This window comes from Bos mutus, chromosome 12 (assembly GCF_027580195.1).
Source record: "Bos mutus isolate GX-2022 chromosome 12, NWIPB_WYAK_1.1, whole genome shotgun sequence".
Classification (NCBI taxonomy): Eukaryota; Metazoa; Chordata; class Mammalia; order Artiodactyla; family Bovidae; genus Bos; species Bos mutus.
This window is the reverse complement of record NC_091628.1, coordinates 47678662-47692672: the sequence shown is the minus strand read 5'-3', so window position 1 is coordinate 47692672 and position 14011 is coordinate 47678662. Positions and strand designations below refer to the sequence as shown.

At 39.4% G+C, this 14011-nt stretch overlaps 1 protein-coding gene across 2 annotated transcripts in view; it reads right to left on the bottom strand.

Annotated features, from left to right (window-relative positions):
• Positions 1-10327: 10327 nt before the first annotated feature.
• PIBF1 (progesterone immunomodulatory binding factor 1) overlaps positions 10328-14011 on the bottom strand; it is a 230298-nt gene continuing 226614 nt past the window's right edge. For both annotated transcript variants that reach the window (XM_005894381.3, XM_070380581.1), the window contains exon 18: positions 10328-10593. In XM_005894381.3, the coding sequence (XP_005894443.3) occupies positions 10543-10593 (51 nt within the window). In that variant the 3' untranslated portion in view covers positions 10328-10542. The remainder of the gene's footprint in view (positions 10594-14011) is intronic.

The window sequence follows — 14011 nt, the reverse complement described above, 5'->3', positions numbered from 1 at the left end:
TAGCAGTGCTGGAAACAAAGGAAAATACAACTTGTATAGCTGGGGTGGAGCGCAGAGGTATTGTGTCACGTAAGGATGAAACAGTCCTCTGGAGTGAAAGTCAAATCTGAATTAGAGCAGACAGGTGCACAGTTACCTAGAAGGCAGGCTCACAGGCTTCCAGAAAGGACTAGAAAGTATCTATTTTTCAAAATTAATTGTTTAATTGAAGGATAATTGCTTTACAGAATTTTGTTGTTTTCTGTCAAACCGCAACATGAATCAGCCACAGGTATACATATACCCTCTCCCTTTTGAAACTCCCTCCCATCTCCCTCCCCATGCCAGCCCTCTAGGTTGATGGAGCCCATTTGAGTTTCCTGAGCAAATTCCCGTTGGCTATCTATTTTACCTATGGTAATGTAAGTTTCCATGTTACTCTCTCTATACATCTCACCCTCTCCTCCCCTCTCCCCATGTCCATAAGTCTATTCTCTATGTCTGTTTCTCCACTGCTGCCCTGTAAATAAATTATTCAGTATGATTTTTCTAGATTCCATATATATGCATTAGAATATGATATTTATCTTTCTCTTTCTGACTTACTTCACTCGGTAAAATAGGCTCTAGGTTCATCCATCTCATTAGAACTGACTCAAATGCACTCCTTTTTGTAGCTGAGTATTATTCCATTGTGTATATGTACCACTACTTCTTTGGTAACTATTAACAGTGTAAATTACAGCGGTGTAGGCAATGTGGTAAAAGCAGGGTGGGGTCAGGACTGTTAAATGAAAGTGAAAGTCGCTCAGTCGTGTCCGACTCCTTGCAACTCCATGGACTATTCAGTCCATGGAATTCTCCAGGCTGGAATACTGGAGTGGGTAGCCATTCCCTTCTGCAGGGGATCCTCCCAACCTAGGGACTAAACCCAGGTCTCCCGCACTGCAGGTGGATTCTTTACCAGCTGAGCCACCAGGGAAGCCCCAGGACTGTTAATCTAAACACTATAAAATCAGAGTCTGGATGGCACTGCCTATTCCAGTTTTGTCTAGGGTAGTGGTTTTAAAGTTTGTTTTTTTTTTAAGAACTGCATTTTATATCATGATCTGAGTCCTCCCACAGTGTGGAGTGGAGCAGAAGACCTAGATCTAAAGGCTGAGGTGTAGTCCCCACAGAAGGAAGGATGTAGTAGGAAACCATTGTAATCAAGATCCCGAGGGAAAAGGGGCTGGGACAGTTTAAGGAAATGCAAAAAGGCCACTGATAATGTAGACAGGTGGCTCAGACAGTAAGGAATCTGCCTGCAATGCAGAGATTGGAGTTCCATCCCTGGGATGGGAGTATCCCTTGGAGAAGACATTGGCAACTCACTCCAGTATTCTAGCCTGATAATTCCATGGACAGAGAAGTCTGGCAGGCTGTAGTCCATGGGGTTGTAAAGAGTTGTACACAAATGAACGATTGATACTTGCTCAGAAGGAGCTTGGAAAGGAGGCATGGTTGAACCCCCACCTCACACCCTCGTGGGCCAGGGCTATCTCTGTAGAGCCAGCTAGCACCTCAGTGGAGCACACCCCTGACAACGCCACTGTGGTGGTTTGATGTCAGCCACGGTGGGGGGGGTCTTTGTTCCATTTCGCTGCAAAAATCTGGGTTCCACGAAATCTGGGTCCTTTCTTCTGGGAGCCGGTTGCTAAACAATTATGAGCACACCCCTCACTACTGTAATGGGCACTTAAAAATTGATTTCCATTTATTAGGTTGGTGCAAAAGTAATTGCAGTTTTTGTACTGTTGAACTTTGCCATGTGATATTGGAATACATTCTTAAACAAATGTGTTTGTCAAGTGGTCCTTAGGAAGCACCACTACGAACAAAGCTAGTGCAGGTGATGGAATTCCAATGAGCTATTTCAAATCCTAAAAGATGATGCTGTTAAAGTGCTACACTCAATATGCTAGCAAATTTGGAAAACTCAGGAGTGGCCACAGGACTGGAAAAGGTCAGTTTTCATCCCAATCCCAAAGAAAGACAATGCCAAAGAATGCTCAAACTACTGCACAATTGCACTCATCTCACACTCTAGTAAAGTGATGCTCAAAATTCTCCAAGCTAGGCTTCAACAGTACGTGAACGGTGTTCAGCATGTTCAAGCTGGTTTTAGAAAAGGCAGAGGAACCAGAGATCAAATTGCTAACATCCGTTGGGTCATCGATAAAGCAAGAGAGTTGTAGAAAAACATCTACTTCTGCTTTATTGACTACGCCAAAGCTTTGACTGTGTGGACCACAACAAACTGTGGAAAATTCTTAAAGAGATGGAAATACCAGACCACCTGACCTGCCTCTTGAGAAACCTGTATGCAGGTCAGGAAGCAACAGTTAGAACTGGACATGGAACAACAGAATGGTTCCAAATAGGGAAAGGAGTACATTAAGGCTGTATATTGTCACCCTGCTTATTTAACTTATATACAGAGTACATCATGCAAAATACAGGGCTGGATGAAGCACAAGCTGGAATGAAGATTGCTGGGAGAAATATCAATAAACTCAGATATGCATATGACACCACCCTTATGGCAGAAAGTGAAGAAGAACTAAAGAGCGTCTTGATGACAGTGAAAGAGGAGAGTAAAAAAGTTGGCTTAAAACTCAACATTCAAAAAAATAAGATTGTGGCATCTGGTCCCATCACTTCATGGCGAATCAATGGGGAAACAATGGAAACAGCGAGACTTTATTTTGGGGGCTCCAAAATCCCTGCAGATGGTGACTGCAGCCATGAAATTAAAAGATGCTTGCTCTTTGGAAGAAAAGTTATGACCAACCTAGACAGCATATTAAAAAGCAGAGACATTACTTCACCAAGAAAGGTCCATCTAGTCAAAGCTATGGTTTTTCCAGTAGTCATGTATGGATGTGAGAGTTGGACTATAAAGAAAGCTGAGGGCCAACGAATTGATGCTTTTGAACTGTGGTGTTGGAGAAGACTCTTCAGAGCCCCTTGGACAGCAAGGAGATCCAATCAGTCCATCGTAAAGGAAATCAGTCCTGAGAGTTCATTGGAACGACTGATGTTGAAGCTGAAACTCCAATACTTTGGCCACTTGATGCAAAGAGCTGACTCATTTGTAAAGACCCCGATGCTGGGAAAGATTGAAGGTGGGAGGAGAAGGGGATGACAGAGGATGAGATGGTTGGATGGCATCACTGACTCAATGGAAATGAGTTTGGGTCAACTCCGGGAGTTGGTGATGTACAGGGAGGTCTGGCGTGCTACGGTCCATGGGGTCACAAAGAGTTGGATATGATTGAGTGATTGAACTGAACTGAATGTGAAAATACAATTAAAAGGTTTCACAAATGTTTAGAATTCATGACAGTCCACTCCCCCCAACCCGTGCCCCTGACCTTCATACTTGGCTTTACTTGGAAGGAAACTATAAGGATAAATTAACTAGAGGGTATTCAATGCATTTCCCTAAAATGGCAAAGCTGTTACTCAAATTTTTGGATCAGCTTCTAACACTTCTTCTGATTTACTGGGCTTATGTGTTGATTATTTAAAGGAAGAAATTTCAATTAATTTTTCTCTGTTCTTAATCCACTTATTCCACATGCTAGGGAATTCAAGAAAATTAAAGAAAAAGTACTTATAGTTTTTTCTGCTTGAAACTGTAAGTTTTATGGAGCTGTCAGCAATAAAGGACATAACTGCTGTATTACAAACTGTGGAAATGAACAGTTTAAATATTAAAGCTTAAAACTTTTTCCCCCTAGTAATACATAAGTATTCCTATTATTAGAAGAGAACTATTTTATATTGCATCTGGGTTATCAGGACAGCCATCTTTGTTCTATTCCATCCCACTCAATTTGGAGTTAATATATTAGATTCTAAACTGCTAAATACAGTTGAAGTCATAGAATTAAATATATTAGGTAGTGCTAGGTTTTTGAGTTAGAAAGTGTTCAATTATAAAAGTAGACATGATGTATCAAAAGTTAATTTAAAATAAATGTAGCAATATTTTTGTAAACTGTAGTTACTCTGAATATAAAGGAAACACAGAATACTTCTAGTAAAGGAAATGAAAGAACTGCCTTTTAAGACTGGGAGCAGTAAAATACACTTTAATCTATTTAGAAGCATTTATCCTGATAATTCTAGCAAAGAAGTCTTTTAGTTAAGGTAACTCTGAACTTCTAGTCTGTGAGAAGGCAATGGCAACCCACTCCAGTACTCTTGCCTGGAAAATCCCATGGACGGAGGGGCCTGGTGGGCTGCAGTCCATGGGGTCGCTAGGAGTTGGACACGACTGAGCGACTTCCCTTTCACTTTTCACTTTCATGCATTGGAAAAGGAAATGGCAACCCACTCCAGTGTTCTTGCCTGGAGAATCCCAGGGAGGGGGGAGCCTGGTGGGCTGCCGTCTATGGGGCTACACAGAGTTGGACATGACTGATGTGACTTAGCAGCAGCAGCAGCATCCTGATAATACTAGCAAAGAAGTCTTTTAGTTAAGGTAACTCTGAACTTCTAGTCTGTGAGAAGGCAATGGCACCCCACTCCAGTACTCTTGCCTGGAAAATCCCATGGACACAGGAGCCTGGTAGGCTGCAGTCCATGGGGTCGCTAAGAGTCGGACACGACTGAGCAACTTCCTGGAGAATCCCAGGGACAGGGGAGCCTGGTGGGGTGATGTCTATGGGGTCTCACAGAGTCACACACGACTGAAGCGACTTAGCAGCAGCAGCAGCAGTCCGTGAAAACAGCATATAAAATACCTTTCTGCAAGTATGGTGAAAAAATTTTAAGTTATCATCAATATAGTAAAAAATTTTTAAGTTTGCCAATGATGTACCATTTTATAATTTAAATTGCCAAGACTGCATTGAATGAAAAATAAAACTATTTTCTACCTCACATGAAAGAAAAAATATTTTTACATGGGTTTAGGATAAAGTAAGGCTTATCTAGCTGATCATTTAAAATTTTTGATTTAAATTTATTGAAACTTGTTATAACTATGCTCTCCTGGTGACTCAGATGGTAAAAAAATCTGCATGTAATGCAAGAGACCTGGGTTCCACTCCTGGGTTGGGAAGATACCCTGGAGAAGGGAATGGCTACCCATTCCAGTATTCTTGCCTGGAGAATTCCACGGACAAAAGAGCCTGGTGGGCTACAGTTCATGGGGTTGCAGTGTCAGACACTACTGAGCAACTAACACATACTATGTTCTCAGCTTATACCTCAACTGCAATTAGTTTCATTTTCTAAGTTCATATCTTATAATACCTTATATAGACTTTAGACTAAAAAAAAAATTATAGTATTAAAAAAAAGATCATTATTCTCTGTAGAGAGTGGTTTGGAGAGAGAAATGAGTAGATTTAAGGAGACTGGTTAGGAGACTGACATAATCTAGGGAAGAGGACATGAGGGTTTGAACTCAAGTGGTAACAGAAATTCACAAACAGGAAATGAAACAAGAAGTATAAAATCAAAGAAATTGAAATCTTAAAAAAAAAATCTTAAATTAGAATTTGTTACATTGTTAGGAACTCATACTTTCCCCTTCTCTGTTAAAAAACACTAATTTCATAGCTCTATTGAAAAAGCCTAGAAATATTGAGGGTCTAGAAGCAATGAACATCCCCAGTGTGCAGAATGATTCATTCTTCCTGGTGTCACTAAGCCTGGTCTACTTCTTGATTTGCCTGTAGACTGGAAGTTAATTCTGAAGCCTTGATTTGACTCAGGTTAAATTTGTTTTTCTACAAGGATCCTGCATTGGTATTGTTTTATACTTCATGTTATATCAAGAGTCACGTAAGTCAACATAATCCAAGGTTGACTGGAGCATTTAGGTGGTTCAGTTCAGTTCAGTCACTCAGTCGTGTTTGACTCTTTGCAACCCCATGAATCGCAGCATGCCAGGCCTCCCTGTCCATCACCAACTCCCAGAGTTCACTCAAACTCACGTCCATCGAGTCGGTGATGCCATCCAGCCATCTCATCCTCTGTCGTCCCCTTCTCCTCCTGCCCCCAATCCCTCCCAGCATCAAAGTCTTTTCCAATGAGTCAACTCTTCACATGAGGTGGCCAAAGTACTGGAGTTTCAGCTTTAGCATCATTTCTTCCAAAGAAATCCCAGGGCTGATCTCCTTCAGAATGGACTGGTTGGATCTCCTTGCAGTCCAAGGGACCCTCAAGAGTCTTCTCCAACACCACAGTTCAAAAGTATCAATTCTTCAGCGGTAAGCTTTCTTCAGTCCAACTCTCACATCCACGCATGACCACTGGAAAAACCACAGCCTTGACTAGATGGACCTTTGTTGGCAAAGTAATGTCTCTTCTTTTCAATATGCTATCTAGGTTGGTCATAACTTTCCTTCCAAGGAGTAAGCGTCTTTTAATTTCATGGCTGCAATCATCATCTGCAGTGATTTTGGAGCCCCCCAAATAAAGTCTGACGCTGTTTCCACTGTTTCCCCATCTATTTCCCATGAAGTGATGAGACCAGATGCCATGATCTTTGTTTTCTGAATGTTGAGCTTTAAGCCAACTTTTTCACTCTCCTCTTTCACTTGCATCAAGAGACTTTTTAGTTCCTCTTCACTTTCTGCCATTAGGGTGGTGTCATCTGCATATCTGAGGTTATTGATATTTCTCCTGGCAATCTTGATTCCAGCTTGTGCTTCTTCCAGCCCTGATATAAAGTTCTCCAATATCTTCTAATTGCTTTAGCATTCATTGGTGATTGATACCTGAATCACTTCATCAGGGGTTACTCAGTGGTGATTTCCTAACTCTTTCTTCTTTTTAAACATCTTTATTGAGGCATAACTGACATAAAATAAACTATACATTTAGAAAAATAGAATTTGATAAACATTTTTATATAACCATCAAACCACCACCATAATCAAGATAGTGAACACTTCCATCACCCCAAGATTTATTTTGTCCTTTTAAATATTTGCAAATTTTCATAATCAAAAGTTCTTTAAAAAGGAAACTAAGAGGCAGATCATCTGGGTGTGGTGATTGAAGCTTGCAGACTAATAAGAAAAGGGTCTGGAATGACTCATAGGTTTGTAATACAAGCCACTGATAGGAGCCATTTATTGAAACTGGGAACCCAGGAGAAGAAACTTGTTGAATTTAGTTTTGTACATGTTAAGTTTGAAGTTACAATGAGACATTCAAATGGAGATGTCATAGGCAGGTCTTATTCTAAAAGCTAAGTTTGGGTGAGAGATATAAACTTGGGGAAACTGGCATATAATAACTGAAGCCAGAGAGTTCGCTCATCAAGAGAATAAGTACAGAACATAAAAAAGACTTAAGGGGGAAAAGACAGTCTGAACAACTCTCATGTTTTACGATTAGGTACAAGAGGAGCAAGGGGGAAAATGATGAGTGTACAATATTGCAGAAGCAAGGGAAAACAGGTCAAGAACACATCACTGGTGCTTATCCCAGTAAGTGACATTCCACATAATGGTTTTACTTTTCACTTACAACTGATACATTACGGTTTGTAACCAGTGTAAGTGTGGGCAACTCTGGAAAGATTCATCATCTTTAACTCATTAACAGAATTAAGTTTCTGGGCCTGTAAGGCTGAGGACTGGACCATGGACTCAGTAAATCAACCAAAACAAACCATACCTTGGAAGACTCCTGATAGCTGTCTGGCTAGTGAGCTTTGCCTGGTGACCACCTCCAAGCTGCAGGAAGTCTTTCTTCGCAGCATTTACAGTACTAATTACTTTTTAAACTCTTGTTTTGCCTATCATCAGCTTCTCAGGTGGGTTTCCCAGGTGGCACTTGTGGCAGAGAACCCGGCTGCCAATGCAAGAGACATAAGAGAGATGGGTTCGATCCCTGGGTGGGCATGGCAATCCACTCCAGCATTCTTGCCTGGGAAATCCAATGGAGTTTGGCATGCTACAGCCCAGAGGGTCACAAAGAGTCAGACATGACTGAAGTGACTTAGCACGAATGCATGCTGCTTCTTAGGACCTTAAAACCAAAGGGAATCTGGCTCATTAACAAGTTCACTCTTCCCTAAAGCTGGGAGTCTGGATTTAAACCCCTGCTGATTATACAACCCTGCCTGTACAATACAGTGACCCAGGGTCACCGTGTGATCTGGTGAGAGAAAGGGTTAATGGGTACAGAGTTTCAGATTTGAAAGAGGGAAAAGCTTGAGAGACCTACTGTACATTGTGAATATACTCAACATATTGAACCCTACAACTAAAAATGGGTAAATGGTAAATTTTATGTTATTTTATGTAAATTTTAAGTTTTTTACTGCAATTTAAAAAAAGGAGAAAGACAAAATTAAGGTCTGGAAATTGAAAGAAAAGGCAAGGGTTGTAGTGGTATTAAGAAATGAACTAGAACAGAGTCTATGACACTAAAAAAAAAAATCCCTCTAATTCTTAATATATTAAAAAAAGTTACATCACTGTATCTCATCTGTGCCCAACTTATCAAATTAACATTTATAGCTTGAATTCAAGCACAGTGCTAAATACTGCAAACCAAAAAAGCTTAAGAAACAGTTCTTGCCTTCAAGGAAATGAACAAGTAAACAATCATAAAATATGGCAAGCAGAATTAAGAGATATAGAGTACAGAGTACACAATACAGATTACTATGGTAGAACCGACAGAACTTTCTGGAAGAAGTGGCACTTGAAATAGAAAATTCACAAATGTCATGCAAAAAGATTTCATACCACAATCTGATTCTGGATTTATTAGTGGTAGGAGATGACAGAAAGAACTGTATTTTTTAAAGGAGTAATTCATATCTAGAAATGAAAGCAAGGGAAAAAGGGAAAAAACAGGGATTTGAAGGGAGAAAGACTTTAAATTTCTTCATCATTGCATTTTCTATTTTTAAAATTAGCTCCAAATTTTCCTGCTTCTGTGTTTTTGCCCACACCATTACTTTAACTTGGACTATCAATCAGTAATCCTTTATATTAAAATATGTACATATAACAAATGGAGTTACACTGAACTAAATTATAAAATGCTTTCAGATAAATAACTAGAATTGAAAATAAAATAGACATTCTCTTCTAGCATTTTGGAAGGAAACAAATTATGTCTACATGTATAGTTTTAATGAACTATAAAGGTATCTGGAATCAGAATGTGTGCCTCAGAGAGGCTAAACAAACCAAACTTTGTTGCAGAAAATCTATTTTAGATGTATCCAAATGAAATAACAGGGAAGCAGCAGATTAGAGTTTTTAGGCCAACAGTAGATTTACAAGTGTATATTATTATCAAAGGCTTTTTCTGTTCTCTCACACTCAGCTAATAGCTTATGAATGACATTTGTAAACTTTCAAAGAACACAGTGATCAGATAGACTCTTTTCTCATATCTACAAGGATAATAATCACTGATAAAATGTGTATCCACGGTTCTTCACTAGGAGTTAAAGGGGACAGAGAGGGTTTTAATTGTCATAACTGGGGGTGGGGGGGGGTGGGAATGCCACCTTCATCTGGTGGTAGAGGCCAGTGGTGTCGATAAAACATTTCACAAAGCAAAGAACTGCCCCACTCCCATCCTGAACAAAAATTATCCAGCCTCTGTGTCAACAGCTAGAGAAGGAAATGGCAACCCACTCCAGTATTCTTGCCTGTAAAACCCCATGGACAGAGGAGCCTGGCAGGCTACAATCCATAGGGTTGCAAAGAGTCAGACATGACTGAGCGACTTCACTTTACTTTCACACTTTATGCCAACAGTGGTTAAGAAAATCTGATACATAAAAATATATTTCTTTTTCTTTCTCTTTCACTCCTCTTCTTTCTTCTAAATTGTAACTCTTGAATAAGAAATGGAGCATATTTTATGACAAGCAACGTAGAAAATGCTACTGATTTCTTCTCACTGACTAGGTGTTTGGTCCATACTGCATCTGAATCAGCACTGTTTCAAACAAAGTGACAAGACACTTTTCATCAAATTTTTACTTGACCAATGGAATAATAGACTTTGTAAAGGATTGTATTGGTGAGCAATAATATGAAATGTAAGAAAAAAACAGACTCAAGAAAGAATCAGCAATTCATATACACTAACATGATACTGACTACCATTATCGGGCATTTGAAATGCTTTCTAGTATTCTTCACAAATGATTATTAATTTAAAAATTGTAAAGTGTCTTGTATTTGTGTTATGACATTTAAATTCAAAATTTATGTAGTGAGGAAAATATTCACCAATATAACAGCTAACCAAAATATTTAGAAGCCACATGTTTAAAATGACTCGAAGAATTATGAAAGTTCCAAAATTTAAATCATAATAGAGTACACAATATTTATTTTTTAACAAAATAGATAAACCAAATATTTACATTTTATGTATTTTGATTATGATGATAAAATTTGTTAATTTAATATTCAGTTAAAATAAACTGTAAATTAGCTATTTAAAAAAAGTCAAGTCCATGATTAAGATAAACTTTCTGCTCATCAGAAAAAGAACTTCAGGAATCTGTCCAAAACACTAGGTCTTCATTTTTTGTATCTTAGACCACTCAGGTGCTTCTTTCTTGGTCTGTGAAAAAAAATAAAAGGATAAAATAAAATTAAGTAAAATGCTTATAAGAAGGACAAGAGTACAAGAGAAGCAATTCAAAGAACTAAGCAACTATATACACTGGGAATTTTTCTGTAAAATTATAGTAAATAATTGCTTTCTATAAATCAGAAGGATACTTAAGGGCAAAGATTTTGTCTTTTGTCAGAAATAATCTCCCACTGGAATGTCTATTAAAAAAATACACAGCTGTGTTTTCTGGCTTAAAGTCTGCATTTAACATATTCTACAGAGGTGAGCCGGAGAAGGCAATGGCACCCCATTCCAGTACTCTTGCCTGGAGAATCCCAGGGACGGGGGAGCCTGGTTGGCTGCCGTCTCTGGGGTCGCACAGAGTCGGACACGACTGAAGCGACTTAGCAGCAGCAGCAGCACAGAGGTGAGCATTTTATGAACTGATTCTATTTTTCAAAGAAAATTATAAAAAAAAAAAACCCAAGGCCACAGTTTCTTTTTAGTTGTCTTAGCTATCTATATAGATACTCATTCACTCAGTAGTTAGTGAAGAATTTCTAGATCTAAATCATTGTGCTTTGGGTATTCTGAATTGTTAAGTATAGGCTTGGCCAAAAGGTTTGTTCATTTTGACTGTATGATATAATGTTGATCAACCAGAGTACTTCTTGGGTTTACTGCTCAATCATTTCAGTCTGAACGAGTGGTAGCAAAGGAGCAGGGAAGGTGGGCTGCGATAAAACTCAGAAATCTATATAAGGTACTGATTCCAATCAAAACATCTTATTTTATATAATAAATCACATATGCAGTTACTCCTTTCCCATTTATATCTCCTTAAAATTATGAAGAACCACATTCCTAAATACATAAAAATATATGTACACTGGCATATAGGTAGGTATGATAACTTGTAATTTTACCTTTCTCATATGCCATAGCTGAATGCACAAAATATTAGAAGTGACACCAATGGTCAGCTCCTCTTGACCTTAGCCATGCCCTTGGCCACCTTCGGTTACCACCATATACACCAGTAGTCCCTCCATCTCCTTCCTCAGACCCCATCTGTATTTCCATAGCCCTAACTTGAGCTACAGATACTTTTACATAACGCCTGCTGCTGCTGCTGCTAAGTCGCTTCGTTTGTGTCCGACTCTGTGCGACCCCATAAACGGCAGCCCACCAGGCTCCCCCATCCCTGGGATTCTCCAGGCAAGAATACTGGAGTGGGTTGCCATTTCCTACATAACACCTAAAGGCAACTAAAATTCAGTATGTCAAAAGGAACTCCCCCAATCCTCCATATTTTGTCTTGGTGAATGGTACCATATTTTGTTCAGTCATCTAAACCAAAAATGTTTGATTCCTCTTCATCTTAGCTTTCTTCTTTTTTTTTTTTTCTGCTTGCTGTCTTCACTCTAAACAGTCCTTAACATTTACAGAAATATCTTTTACATTCCTTATTTTCTATCTTGACTCTAAAAGGTTACCTTGGGCCTTTATTTCTGCTTCATTCCTGCAAGAATTTCCTAATTCTGATTTGACTATCTCTTCTGTTCATCACCCACAATCCTTCCAAGCTTATCTTTCTAAAACGCAAACCTGCATTAAAACACTTTAGTTGTTTTTCTTTAATAGAAAGTCCAAAGTCCTTAGTATTAAAGGTGAAAGAAGGCTTCAGGGTGAAACAGGGAAAAGCCAGGCTTTATCTTCCAAGAGAATTCAAAGGTGACAGGGGCTAACCAAATCTAAAAGAAACCAAAGTACAAACCAGAATGCTAGCTGATCTGCCAGAGGAGGAGTAGGTTCCATTCTGAGAAACTATGATCTTCAGTAAGTCATGACATAAACTGGTTTTAACTGTGGCTCGAGGATAAAAAAATGTGAAAGCAAATTGTATAGACCAAGAAAAAGGCATAGAATTTGTATATCTACATTTTCTAAATCAACTGATAGTATTATGTATGTGTGTGTGTATGTTTAGTCACTGAGTTATGTCCGACCCTTTTGTGACCCCATGGACTATAAGCCTGCCAGGCTCCTCTGCTCATGGGATTTCCCATGCAAGAAAACTGGAGTGGGTTGCAATTTTCTTCTCCAGGGGATCTTATTGACAAGGAATCAAACCCACGTCTCCTGCATTTGCAGGTGGGCTCTTTACCCACCATCAAGGAAGCCCCTTATGCATGTATGGTTGTGGCTGTTCAGTCGTTAAGTCTTGTCTGACTCTTTGCAACCTTGTGGACTGTAGCATGCCATGCTCCTGTGTCTTCCACTGTCCTCAGATTCATGCCCACTGAGTAAGCAATACTAACTAACCATCTTATCCTCTGCTGCCCTTTTCTCCTTTTGCTTTCAATCTTTCCCAGCATCAGGGTCTTTTCCAGAGTCAGCTCTTCATATCAGGTGGCCCAAGTACTGGAGTTTCAGCAACAGTCCTTCCAATATATATTCAGGGTTGATTTCCTTTAGGATTGACTGGTTTCATCTTCTTGCTGTCCAAGGGACTCTTAAGAATCTTCTCAAGCACCACAATTCGAAAGCATTAATTCTTTGGTGCCCAGCCTTCTTTATGGCTCACAGCTATACACAACTCCTGGTAGCTTTGACTATAAGGACATTTGTTGCAAAGTGATGTCTCTGCTTTTGAATATGCTGTCTAGGTTTGCCATAGCTTTCCTTCCAAGGAGCAAGTGTCTTTTATTTCATAGTGCCAGTCTACATCCACAGTGATTTTGGACCCCAAGAAAAGAATATCTGCCACTGCTTCCATTTTTTCCCCTTCTATTTGCCATGAAGTAACAGGACCTGATGGCATGATCTTGGTTTTGTGAATGCTGAGTTTCAAGCCAGGGTTTTTGTTTGTTTGTTTGTTTTTTAAATATAAATTTATTTATTTTAATTGGAGGCTAATTACTTTAAAATATTGTATTGGTTTTGCCATACATCAACATGAATCTGCCACAGGTGTACACGTGCTCCCCATCCTGAACCCCCCTCCCTCCTCCCTCCCCGTACCATCCCTCTGGGTCATCCCAGTGCACCAGCCCCAAGCATCCAGTATCATGCATTGAACCTGGACTGGTGATTCGCTTCATATATGATATTATACAAGTTGCAGGGCCATTCTCCCAAATCATCCCACCCTCTCCCTCTCCACAGAGTCCAAAAGACTGTTCTATATATCTGTGTTATTGTGCTCTTTCACCCTTAAGAGGCTCTTTAATTCCTCTTCATTTCCTGCCATTGGTAAATAAAACTTTTGATAACAAAAAGGAATCTTAAGACTCATAAAGGACAGAACCAACATTTCAGTGGCAGACTGTCCTTCCTGATGGCTTCAATCTGTATCTGGTCCATTGCAGATCATTCTCTCTCCATCCCGCCTCCCAATACCTTCTTTCTTCAGATGTGTTAA